The sequence below is a fragment of the Zootoca vivipara genome, chromosome 4, assembly GCF_963506605.1.
Source record: "Zootoca vivipara chromosome 4, rZooViv1.1, whole genome shotgun sequence".
NCBI classification, from domain to species: domain Eukaryota; kingdom Metazoa; phylum Chordata; class Lepidosauria; order Squamata; family Lacertidae; genus Zootoca; species Zootoca vivipara.
In genome coordinates, this window is record NC_083279.1 from 75,346,440 (window position 1) to 75,359,608 (window position 13,169).

At 40.9% G+C, this 13,169-nt stretch overlaps 1 protein-coding gene across 3 annotated transcripts in view; it reads left to right on the forward strand.

Moving 5' to 3' along the window:
• DCLK1 (doublecortin like kinase 1) overlaps positions 1-13,169 on the forward strand; it is a 204,054-nt gene that overhangs the window by 86,722 nt on the left and 104,163 nt on the right. For all 3 annotated transcript variants that reach the window (XM_035115446.2, XM_060273781.1, XM_060273780.1), the window contains exon 4: positions 6,800-6,899. In XM_035115446.2, coding sequence (XP_034971337.1) covers positions 6,800-6,899 — 100 coding nt within the window. The remainder of the gene's footprint in view (positions 1-6,799; positions 6,900-13,169) is intronic.

Here is a 13,169-nt window from a genome sequence, read left to right on the forward strand (position 1 = left end):
TAGTTCATCACAATTCTGTGAATAGAAGTTGTTTTATTAAGAGTTACTGATACATTTGATGTTCTGAGTAGACTACTATGCCTTATCACTTTGAATGTCTGGCCACCAAATGGCAGTCTTGCACTGTACTTCAAAGCAAAGCAAAGTGCAAATCTGGCAGAGGAAACCCCTTCTAAATGCAAGAGACTATTGATGTCACCTATTCAGAAACATTAGTCAAGCCCAGCCTAGGATGCTTTGCTCTCTTATAACTAATCCCTTCTTAAGAACAGATTGCATTGAAATACCATCTCATAGCAGTGCGGTATTGTGTTCCTCCTTCCCCCTTTTATTGTTTAGGTGTGTGAAATCTCAGTCACACAGCCATATGCTGATGAATTGCCAGGTTGCTTGGGTATTGGATTGCAATAAAATGAGCATACTTGATAGCGTTTAGCCTGGTTTCAGTTTCCCCATCATGCAGAGGAACTTTGTGATGGACATGACCAAATGGCTTGCAATTGGGAGGAAGCATTTAGCGGTTTAATTGTAAGATTTTTATGATGGTTATTTGCCTTTCCCTTTAATGATGATAGAATGAGCCTAAGCAATGTTTGTGGGATTATAAAAGGAAGTATCTTTTGTGGGAGCAATCCTCAAAGTGCCTTTCTTGCAGCAGGCCTTTATTTATTTTACTGCTGTTCGCACTAGAGTTTGTACAAGCCTGTTGAAATGAAGAGAGGCTGTGGGTCAAGGGTATCTCATAGGCTTAGCCAAAAATTTATCGAGGGTAGAGGAGAGAGAGAACAGAAAGGTCTCTGCTGTAAGGATATACTAAAGGATATACTACTATATTTTAGGATAAACGAATATCCTAAAAACCTTTAGACCCCCCCACCTGCACTATACAATTAAAGCAGTATCATACCACTTTAAACAGCTTCTCCCCAAGGATCATAGGAAGTATAGTTTGTTAAGGGTGTTGAGAAGTGTTAGGAGACTGCTGTTCCCCTCACACAGCTACAATTCCCAGAGTTCCTTAGGAAAAGGGATTGATTGTGAAACCACGCTGGACACCCTTAACGGACTACACTTCTCAGGATTCTTTGGGGGGGAAGCCATGACTGTTTAAAGTAGTGTGATACAGCTTTAAATATGTAGTGGAGATGGGGCCTTAGCTCTGTGGCTGCCTCCCAAAATTATATTTGTGTTAGTCGAGACATCACAGCTGAGAAAACATTAGAATGGACTGACCCATATGGAGTATCTATGCCAGTGTGATATTTCCCAGGGCATCGTCATTGCACACATAGTTGTTGTGCTGGAATGTGCTAGAAATAACTTATCTGTCCTTCAGAGAAGTGGGACGTTAGCATGATCCTCCCTGTGTGATCTTTTAGGGATCCTCTGTTATCCCTAGATACGTGATATGTAGTCTTTCTGCATGCCAAAACAATTAGTCAAATGAAACAATGAATTTGGCAGTATGACATTGCTTAAGGTGCGGTTAGGAATGTGAGCTGTACACTGGGGAATCATTGGCTCAGATCTTCTCTCAGATGTAAGCTCAATAGGTGGTCCAGGCAAGTATTGGTTCTCATCCAGCATCAACAACACATTGCTCTTTGTAATACTTGTAAAGAAAAATCTAGACATGCAAAAAGGACCAGTGCCAGTCCCAAGAAACTTGCACCATGGATGTATAAATAAAGATTAATTATGGAAACCTAACATAGGAACTTTAAAATGAAATAAAAACTATCCAAGAGTGTGGTGAATTGTTGCAATTGCCTTGGGACACTTGCAAACTAAGGTACAGAGGGAGGACGGAGAAAGGAAGAAACAAACAGCAATAAAGGCAAACCAGAGAAGACTTGATTGCAATATGTATCTTGTGCAGAGAAATCATTGCCCTGCTTCTGAACCTCCAGATTGTACCCAACGCTGCCGTTCTGCTTGAGAAACAGACTTCTACTTGTGCAATATTATTTCCCCCAGACACCCTCAAAATCTGCCCCAGAGGATTGGGGGACCATCTGGAGCAGATTTTGGGAGCACACAGGGAAAGGTGAGGAAAGGAAGGCAAACTCCTGTTGCATGAGTGAAACGCCATTCACACAGCATTGGATAGAACCCTCGGGCTCCCACCTTGATTCTGTAAACCTCCTGATTCTCCCATGTTATGCATTTTCTGGTCTAAAACAAAGCAAGACTTCTCATTCTTTGCATTTTCTATTCAGCTGTGTAGTCCTGACTTTACTTGAAGAACAGGCCAACGGGCCAACGTAAGAACCAAGCAAACTCTGAATTTGCAAACTCTTTCATGTCTCTTTGATTGTGTGAATTCATCCGCAGGTCTCAAATACAAATTTAATTTGTATGTAAAATTACATTAAAATAATAAGAATGGTTCTTTGTTGGAGCTGAAATTTTCTGAGGAATTTGGGGATTTCCTCCCTTAACACTCCCCCCCCCCCGCATAGCTGGTAAATACTGTTTGATGCAACAATTCCATTCTTTTGGCATGGTGCTATTTACATTAATAGACATCATTTTAGGGAGGGGAGGAAGCCAATTACAGTAGCAACTATTTTGTTCTCTTTCTGAACAGGTTTTCCTCTCCATTTCCAAAGTGCTTGGCTATCATACGAGTTTTTCAGAGAGGTAGCAAATGTTAGGACCCCTTCCAAAATATTAATAAAAAGCAGTCATAGACCAATAAACAAGATGAATATACAGTGCACAAATACAGCAACGCACATGAACACACCTGGTCTTCAGATGCCTTTTAGGGTACATATATATTTGCAACTAGGCCACTGTACTGATTTGGTTTGGTGCTTATTGTCTGTATCCTTTTATCTTTTTGACAATCCTGATGCAATTGCACCCTGGCCTGGGATCACTTTGCTATGAAGGCTGAGCTGAAGCAAGGGAAGCCTTTTAGATGCTTGTCATTATATTCCCCATTTTGTTTGCCCTCTTCCCAGCTTGCTTCACAGTGTGCCTTTGGAGTGTGCTGGCTGGAGTCTGCCTCGTGCTGCAATGGAATTGTGCATGCTACGCAACCGTGTGCTATTTCTGGGAGGTTAGGCCCAGAGGTGACACATGGATCTGATTGAGCCCACAAGTGCAATGGGGCTTCTGTCAATTTCACCTGAGCGGAGCCTCCAGTTCGTTTGCAGAGTGCACTCTTGCAAATGCAATCTCATTTCCTCCCCTCCTTTATAAATGAAAAACCTTTGCTTTGATGGAAGACCTCTCATAGCTTGGTGATGCAGCTGTCACCATGGAGATGTCCTGCCAACAACAAAAAAGGATGAGTTCTCTGCAGGATTTTTTTTTTAACAACAACAAAAGTGTAAACAGCAGATAACTTTTAATGCCTTTGATTAATGCCCTGTCTCATAACTCAGACCGGAAACGAACAGAGCACTTACATATTTGTCTATGGCACATTAATTTTATTCTTGTCAATGTTCTGTAATCCCCATGGAATGCAGTGTGCGTAATGACAGATTAACAAAGTGGGTGTGAGTGAAAGACTTTGAGCCAAAGACAAGAAGGAGAGGGATGTGTCATTTGCTGAATTTGAGAGAATGATTCAAACCCTTGACTCTGTAATTTTTCTAGTGTTAATATTTTGCTAATCACTTTTATCGTCACACAGCTCATCTTAAGATTGTTGCCATCAAAGTTATACCAGCTATTGTTGTTTTTTAAAAAAATGTTCCTTTGAAATGTTTCAAAAACAACACACATTCCATTTTGAAGACACTGTCAATACACCTGGCTGCCTTGAGTCATATTGAATTTCAGAAATAAGAAACCATTCTGAATATGTAAAAAGATCCAGTTGCCACCAGGGCTTTTCTGCAGGGTTATGTTCCCCAATGAAATGATATTTCTCGTGGCTGAATAAAATAAATTGCTACGAAATATATATTGAAGCTAATCCAAGTGTAGGTGCTGTCTTGGGTCTTTTAAGAGGCCGGCAAATTTTCAAGAATATAGTAGAAGATATAGTAGGAGATCTAGATCAGAGGAAGTTGTGGAACTTTGGGCTTCTACATTTGGGGGAACAGCAGGGCAGTGGGTGAGGGGCATTTCAAATTAGGCCATGCTGACCTTGGCTTGTGGCCCGCTGTGTAAACTATTTGCTAACAAGCACATTCACACTTCAAAGTAATTGTTGCCTGTTATCAGTCATTTCCATGAAAAGAAGAGAGTCACTGTAAGTGAAGTCAAAACCATTGATGAATGTGGCCTAACATGCACTCTGGCACAGACCAGAGATATTTGTAGAGTTGGGGGAGATGACAGGCCAGCACTGACACAACAGGCAGGATGCGCAGCCTCCTGTTCCTCCAAGACCTCTGCTGAGATTGGGGTTTCTGTTGTCGGAGGGAGAGGAAGCTAACAAGGGACCATTAAGGAGAGAGAGCAGGAGGGGGCTTGAAGCTGCCAGTCAAAAGTTGTTCAGCACCAGTGGTAACAGGCAAAAGAAGCGCTCCTATACTACTGGTAGATGTGACGGCTGCTCTTGTTGATTCTGCGTTAATATCCAATGCTGCTGTTCCACCCACACAACAGACTTGTGTAAAGGAACTCCCCCTCCCCCTTTCCCTGCATCCTTCTGCACATCCTCAGAATCTGCTCAAGAGGATTGGGGGACTCACACTGAGTCCAGTTAACAGATTTGCTAGCTTTGCTGTGAGATTCATTTACTTATCCCTCCCCCCTCCCCAAGCCTCCACACACACACACACAAACACAGTGTTAAAAAATTAAAAGTATGTCTGATGGGACACCAGGACATTTAGGCAGTCATTAACATTCTGAATTAAACTAGCTCTTTTTCCTCTTATCTAGACTGTAAAATACTGTGTTGCTGGATGCTGCGGCTACTTGTTCCCCGCCATGTAGTTTAATGCATGCAACTGAATAGTGTTTAAATCATCACTGTTAACTTGCACACCACTCATATAGAGATATATTCTTAAATTTTCCTGCTTTAGCATTTAAATTGGATGTCAGGGAAAGACATGGAAACAGGTTACTACTTGTTATTCTATTCACATGGTGCTTTTTGTACAGAGATTCTTCCCCCCCAAACCTGGGCTTCTGTAACAATAATCTGACCTAGTATAACCTTTTACCCATTCCAATCTTCTTCCTGTTCATAATCAGTGAGAAAAATTGAAGTGAGTTAAAATGAGGGGGAAATACTTCTGAATAACCAAGGTTTCGTTTTTGATGATCAGATCAGGCTAAATTACCACAAGGACCAGATATAGTCTATTCCAGCCTTCTGCATGACCATGGGCTAGTCACTCACTCTCACCCAAACCTACCATAGTGGGTTTTTGTGAGATTAATAAGGGGCTGGAGACTATATATGGCACCTTGAGCTCTTCAGGGAAAAGATAAATATGATAAATCAATAAAATTAAAGGCCATTATTATTTGTGTATCAGCCAGTGACCACAACCCGAAACTCTGTGTTCACTGACTTTACCTACTACTCTTTTACTAGTTTTTTACAGTACATTGTATTTTTATTGTAATTAGCGTTGTTGCACTGTACACCGTTTAGAGATCTTTGAAATATTGGGCAGTTCCGACATGCTTTAAATAAACAAATGAATTAATATTTAACTGCTCTAATGAGGAAATGATGAGGGGGGAAAGTTGTAGCTTGCGAGGGAATCAAATAAAACAATTGCTGGTTGTGGTTGTTCCATGTTTGCATATGGCACATCTTATCTGCATTTCATACTCAGGTGTTCTAGTTATTTTTAGTTTTAGTAGAAGCATATTTCTAATCTGTTGTGGCAAACTGTGAAAGCAGAATCAAAAGCCCAAAGGAGAGCTTGTCTTCTTCGTACCTGGCAGTTGTGAAATAACATACGAAAGAAACATTAACATTACTATTAGTATTAGAAAAAGAAGGGAAGAAACTAAACCATTGTAACAAAAAAGCCATCACAACAGACACAGTCGCACATAACTGCACTCACCAAGGCATTTGTTTCCATTTTAGATGGGCAAGGTTGTGCCTTAGGAAACTGTCTTTCCACACTAGCTTTCCTTTTATTTAAAATGCATCTCTGGGTTATTTGTGGGACATAGAAATTCGTACACTCCCCCCCCCCCCCAAAAAAAGAGTCCGGCCAGCCACATGGTCTGAGGGACATGGACCGGCCCCCTGCTGAAAAAGTTTGCTGACCCCTGGAGTAATAGTGTAACAGTGTTACACTGACTTTCGGTCTCACGTTATCATCCAGGTAGCTGCCTTTTTAACCAGCTGAAGTTTGTCAATCAGGAAAGATGGCCGCACAAAAAGCACATTACAGTTATTCAACTGCACATTTTGAGGAGAAGCCTGTCAGGGGGGCAGTGGTTGCTTGTTTCTAAAAACAGCAGGTTCGGAAATCCCAGTGCTCAGTTCACAGAATTTGTTTCTATTTGTTTGCTTGGGTCCTACAAGCTTCCCATAACTCCAATTACTGGTTATCTAATAGATCTTGTTAAAATGATCACAATAATCTTTGCCAACAGCAAAGCAAAGTTAACTGAAACCCACCACAGATATTGTATACAAATTGCCAAAACATAAAAGTTATATGGCAAAATTTTCATGCAACGTGGTAAAGTATACTGTTATTGAAGCACCCGTGTTTTCCATAAAAATCTTTCATATTTTAAAAAGTTTCCCTAGCCAATGGTTTGGAGTACTCTTGCAATGAAATCTCTTCTGTATTTAAAGCATTTTACTAAATGTTGGTATCATTTTGGTTCTTCTTTTTTCTTATTGCAGGTGATGTGCCTTCAGGATTTTTTTGGCGAAGATGACATATTCATTGCATGTGGCCCTGAAAAGTTTCGTTATCAGGATGACTTCTTGCTAGATGAAAGCGGTAAGAAAACAATATTTTTCATAGATGCATCATTATCTATGTTTTTTTTAAAAAAATAAGAAATGTTTTACATTTCCAAGTTGTGCATTTGTGAATGGTTTTTATTATCTGAGCCAAGTGGGCTAAATGAAACTCTTAACCCAGAGTTTGATATAAAAGCAGTCACTTCATGTTTTCAGAATCCTTGCAAATACTGCTAGTTATTGATTAGATGAAAAGCAGCTGAGGGTTGATAATTTCTCTACATAAAAGTTTGCAATAAATGTAGTAGTTTTCATCATTCCCCTGGTGTAGAAGCTGCTGTATTATAAGGAGATGAAAGATATTCATAGAAGAGAGGTCCATCGAGGGCTATATGAAACCTCAGTGATCAGAGAGTCAATAAAGTGCCATGAATTAGAGGTCAGGGAAAATTCAGGAGGGAGAAAAATTCAGAAATAACTTCACAGGACTATTCAGCCTAAGCTCACAGGACTATTGTGAAGATAAGGTAGGGAGGTGGAGAACCATGTAGGCCACTTTGAGCTCACTAGGGGAAAGGTGGGATATCAGTGCAATATTAAATAAATAAAAAGAGAAAGCTTTCATACTAAAAGAACAGAGAATTTGGGAGAGGGGGGGAGAGGCTGAAATCTGGTTTCATCTTAATTTGTTGTGCTTCCTTGTTGCCTGCAAAAAAAAAAATTAGTGCATTGGCAACTGGATTCCTTTTGCAAAATATTAAGGCTAGAAATGTCACGTTTAACTGTCAGGTTTCTGTAACCTTGAACAGTATATGCCTTGATGGTGAGGCAGAAAAAGGGGAAATGGTAACAGTTCCCATCTGTTGTGATTTATGGAACACTGGCCAATGTGTTAAGCAGCTTTTTGGCTGGGCTCTGAGTAGCAGAAACTGCCAGCTGGCTTGTTCCTCTCCCCACATCAGGAGAAGACACTTTCACAGTGGAGAAATTTCTGTGGTGGGGCATCTGGGAAAATCTCTCAGATTGTGCCTGTCCTCAAGGAGTAGGTCTAAAGAGTTCTGCCATAATCTCAGGTGTCAAAAACTTGTATTCTGAATGGAGTGTAACAAATAAGAACATGATGAACCAGGAAGAGGCTGATGCTGAATAAGCTTAGGCATGAGTCACTGCTCAATACTCCCCCTCCCCATTTCAAGACACATCAAGGGTAGCAGCTCGTATAGAAATTTGGTGGTGGGATGTGCTGAGGGTGGTTAATTCCTGCTCTGAAAGATTCTGCAGGAAGGTCTTAGACTGAAAAAAAAAACATATCCTCACAGCATCACTGGAAGTTAGCTAAACACTGGCATCTCATAAGATTTCCAGTGCTGGATCAGACCAAAAGCTTATCTAGCGCAGCATCCATTTTCTCACATTGGCCAAGCAGATGCCTACGGGAAGCCTACATCTTTATGAGTCACTGAATACTGTTGCACATGCCCCCAGTCTCTGAGTGGTGAGAGATTCCAGGGGTTCCAGCCCTTAACCAGAGCCTGGATTCCTTGGAATGAAGGTCAATGGAAACTGTGGTGTCTTTAGGACATATGGTATTATTTACACATATATACAACCTGAACTTAGGCTGGAGAGGCTCACAGCATTAACACTCCAACAGATCTGGCCTCCCCACTAGGTTTCAAGGGAAGCCCCAAGCCACAACTTTGGGTTCAGCACAGAGCAAAGCAAGCCTATGTGTTTCCAGCTTCTGGAAAGGCAAGGCACCCCCCGCCCACCCTCTCTCTCACACACAGCCCCCCTTGGCCTGTTGTTTTCCCTCCTAGAATTAAGTGGCATCCACCACCAAGTGGTGAGGTGGGAAAAGGCCCATCCATTTGTTTCTGCTGCAACAGTGCAACCTCTTTGGACATGTAAATGGCAGCATTGGTTTGGCTCATTCCGCAGGTTTTGTCTCACAGATACAGGATTGCAGGCCTGGATGGGACCCACCAAACCTATAGCAATACCTATCCAAAATGAAAATATCTATTTGTGGGCATAAACACAAAACAGCTGGAGAAGTATCTTAGTGACAAAGCATCAAGAGAAACAGTTAAGCAGATAGGCAAATTAGGCACCTCTCCTAGCAAAAGGGTCAGAGCAGTCAACCCTTTCCCCTTTGTGAGCTTACAGATCCCAGCTCTGGCACTACAATTTTGTCGTTGCTTGGAAAGTCTTTTAAGTCACAATCAAATTCTCCCAGTAGTGGCATAATGAAACATTTAGGTTCCAATAACTCTTCTTCATTGCCTTTTGCTTCGTTGGAAATTTGCATGGTTAGAGATTTACTTTTTCTGGTTTCTGTATTGTAACAGTCGTTACAATTTAGTTTTTAATATGCTATTGTTGCTCAACAAGAACATAAATTTTATTGCTCTGTGTCGTCTACATCAGTGCTGGTCTCTCTACGGGTTGATGGACTCCCAATGCCATCCGCCCAACGCAGCACAGTCAATGGTTGGGAATGATTGGAGTTATAGTGCAGCAGTGACTTTTGATGGTATCAGACTGGGGTCCTTCTCACCCATATCTTAGGATTGAACCTGGAGCCTTATGCTTTATTCCTGAACTATGGTCATTTTCTGTGTCTTTTCTTAATCATATTTTGCTTTATTATGCTCCCCATGGCTAAGAGCTGTCAGATTTCATTGGAGGAAAAGCAGGGTTCAAACAGGTTGCATAAGGGGACATGTCTCGGTGATCCCATTCACTGAAATTTCATCTTGTCCTTGTCATGAGTTTATGAACTCTATTGTGAAAATGAATGGCTCGTGTCTCAGCTTCATTCTTTAGTTTGAAATGTGGGTGTAAGGGACAATCCATTAGATGAATGAAATTTTGCCCTGAATAAGAGGCTCTCCTTTTGTGTTTGTGTGTCATATGGCTCAGCATTCTACTTACTTAGACATACATTTTATGTACCAGAAGCTCTGGATAAGCACATATTATTCTTCCTGAAAGTGTCCACATACATCTTGCTACAATGGTGGTATCTCTTCTAAATAGAACCTAGTTATTCAAAATCCATAATTCATTAGCTTTCAGAAAGTGCCAAACTTTCCTGGGGGCATTTGAGGATAATATATTCACTCTTAATATTCATTAAGTTCTTTTTTAAAAGGGGGGGGGATCTTACTTTAAAAAAAGTCACATTATGCCAGCTGAGAAGAGTGAAGAAAACCTCATTGGAAAAAAATGTTTCAAAACTGATTAGTTCTGAAATAGTGTAATAACCTGAAATAAATTGATGAACATTTCATAAAGCCAGGAACTAATGGAATTGGTTTAGGGAGGGAAGAATGGAGCCTAGAGGATTTTGTTTTCTGAAGTAAGATATTGTATTGTGTTCCAATGCAATGGTGTACAATCAACCTGCTGATAGATCTTTACGCTGTTTTGTGGCATGGCTGTGCTTTGCCTATCTTTAGTTAGTTTATTTATTTATTGACATTTGTATCATGCGCAATCAGCAATGTCCTCTGACTGGTTCACAGATTTAAAACAATTAAAAAACAACTGCAGTTCCAAAATTAAACAAAGCAGTGTAAAAACATTACTTGATTTATATCCCAGAGAGCTCAAGGCAACATCTTTGGGTCTCCCCCACTCTCTATGTTGTCGTCATAACAACTCTGTGAAGTTTGAATACTTCCCTCCCTCCCTTATTAGCAGTAATAAGAAGAGATAATACAATAATAATTTATAATAATATTTAACACATAAGCTGCTTTTTTGCAATTATTTATTCTAAGTGTCATGCAAGATTTTTGTCCACTAAGGTTGATGTGTCCTCTAGAGAATAAAATGACAGTTTATGATAACATCATTTATTTTAAATTAGCATTTCCTTTTGTTTAAAACCGAACCACTGTGCTCTGCCCTCAGGTACATGGTCGACCATTTTCTGTCCCATCTGGGTTTTTCAAAAATAACCCTAGTCTGGATTGTGGATTGCCATAAACAATGGAGTCACTTGAATGCTCTGCCATAGACATAGACATAGACCACAGCACTAACACTCAACAATCTCTTGAATTTCTCTGTTAAAAGGAAACCTGCGGATTTCACCCTTGGTGCCTAGAGTTTAGGAATACCAGTGGCTACAAAGGAAGATCAGTAAGTTAGGAAGGGACATGTTAATATTGCCCATCAGCCCCAAACAGTTTAGCCGATGGTCAGAGATTATGGGATCTGTAGCCTGGCAACATCTGCACCCCACCCATGAGCTAAAGGCTTCCTACATGGAACTGCTTACTGCACGATACCCTTAAAGCAGATATTATGCTTTGAATAATCTAAGGCTGACTAATTACTGGTATTCCCCCCCCCCCCGTTACCATAGTGCTAAGAGGATGAGGTCATAGAGTAGTGATTAAAACAATATCTTAGAGAGTTTGTTAAGAGGTATAATACCTCTTTTGTGCAGAAAGAGAAAACTTCAATGATATCTGTGGACATTCAGCTAACATGAGAGAGGTGGCAGTTGGAAAATCTACTGGAGGCTTGTTAGGAGACAAAAGGGGGGTAATAGGAAAGCAATTCATTTTCTTAGTGTCAATACTTGGTAAAATAATAGGGTGAATTTTAATAGAGGCTCCTTTTTAATTCAAGATCCCCAAGGTGGAGGCTATGTAGCTTTATCTGATTTCCCATCCCTCCCCAGCTCACTAAGTCAGGTATCCATTTAGATGCCAGGTGGGCTGAAGAAAACCCATCTATGTGGGATTCAACTGAGTTTAAAATCTCTAACCCAGGCATCCCCAAACTTCGGCCCTCCAGATGTTTTGGACTACAATTCCCATCTTCCCCAACCACTGGTCCTGTTAGCTAGGAATCATGGGAGTTGTAGGCCAGAACATCTGGAGGGCCGCAGTTTGGGGATGCCTGCTCTAACCTCTTTTACTGGATATTCTCACCATTAGTTAGTTATTATTTTTTCCTTTTGTTAAGGGCTTCCTTATTAGATCCTTGATGGAGGAGTCAGGAGGACAAGGCCATCAATGACAGCTAGTGATAGATGTATACTATCTTCAAGGCTGGAGGCAGTATGCCTCTGAAAACCAGCTGGCGGGAATCTCAGAGTAAAAGAATGCCTTCATGCCCTACTGGAGGACTTTCCATATGCATCTGATTGGCTACTGAGTAAGCTGAGAGCTAGGCTAGATAGGCCCTGGGGCAGAAGACGAGGAGCAATGCCTTGTGGAGCACCCCAGCTCTCTCCAGGTTTGGTGAGAGTGGGGCATTCCAGCAGCAGCAGAAGTGGGAGTGTGGGGTGCTTGGTTGAGGAGGGAAACAGCACCTTCCCATTTCACCTCAGGTTGCAAAACAAACAAGGTCACCCCTGTTATCACTGTCTACTCTACTGCATTTCAGTCATGTCACTTGTGGCTAATATTTTTGAACCATGCTCAGCAAAATCATGCACTATTAATAACTAGACAATGCGGATTTATTGCAGTTCATGATGTAGCTGTGCTGAAGATATTTCTGACCCCACCCCACCCTGTCATCTTCTCTCACCATAATTCTTAGGAGCTTTTCAGTCTGGAAGGCTTTTCTGAATCGCCCAAGTCCTTCCTAAGGACTGCATAGTTATGTGGTTCACACTGATGAAATTTTGGTGTGAAGTGAGTTGAATTATGAGGCCTGGCATCTTCCTTAGAACAAAGTGAAGTGGAATGGCTACCCAATAGTTTTGCTGTTTTGGGGCTCTTGCTGCAGGAAATTGGCAGTTTTCCTGTGTTTTGGATACTTATATTTTTAACCTTTGCCAACGACGCCATCCTCATGCCTGGCAGGACTCTTTCTGTGTATACACCTGTGCATAACAGAATGAAAAGGATTTTTACTGTGAGACAGGATTGAAAGACTGTCATTCTTTGGACAACTTACAAACCACAACCATATTAAAATTTCATATTACCAATTGAAGACATTGACTCCACCCCACCCGATGCTTCATTTTGATTTATTGTACTCATTTTAGTTTTGAAATGGCACTTGGGATGCCATCTTTGTCTTGACCTTTTGCCAGGATGACTCATTCCTCGCTGCGCTGGTAATAAGAAAAGTACTTAATTTCATGAGCTGGAAACCATACTAGGTGGAAACATGATGTACTTGATTCTGAAGGCGGCCTGAGCTGGCTTGGTTGAGGACATGCTTGTTACTATTTTGCGAAATTGCAAACACTTCAGGTTTGGGTTTTTGTTTTTAAATATCCTGAAGACAATATTTAGAAAACAATTCATATTCAATCTGTCTGTGAATC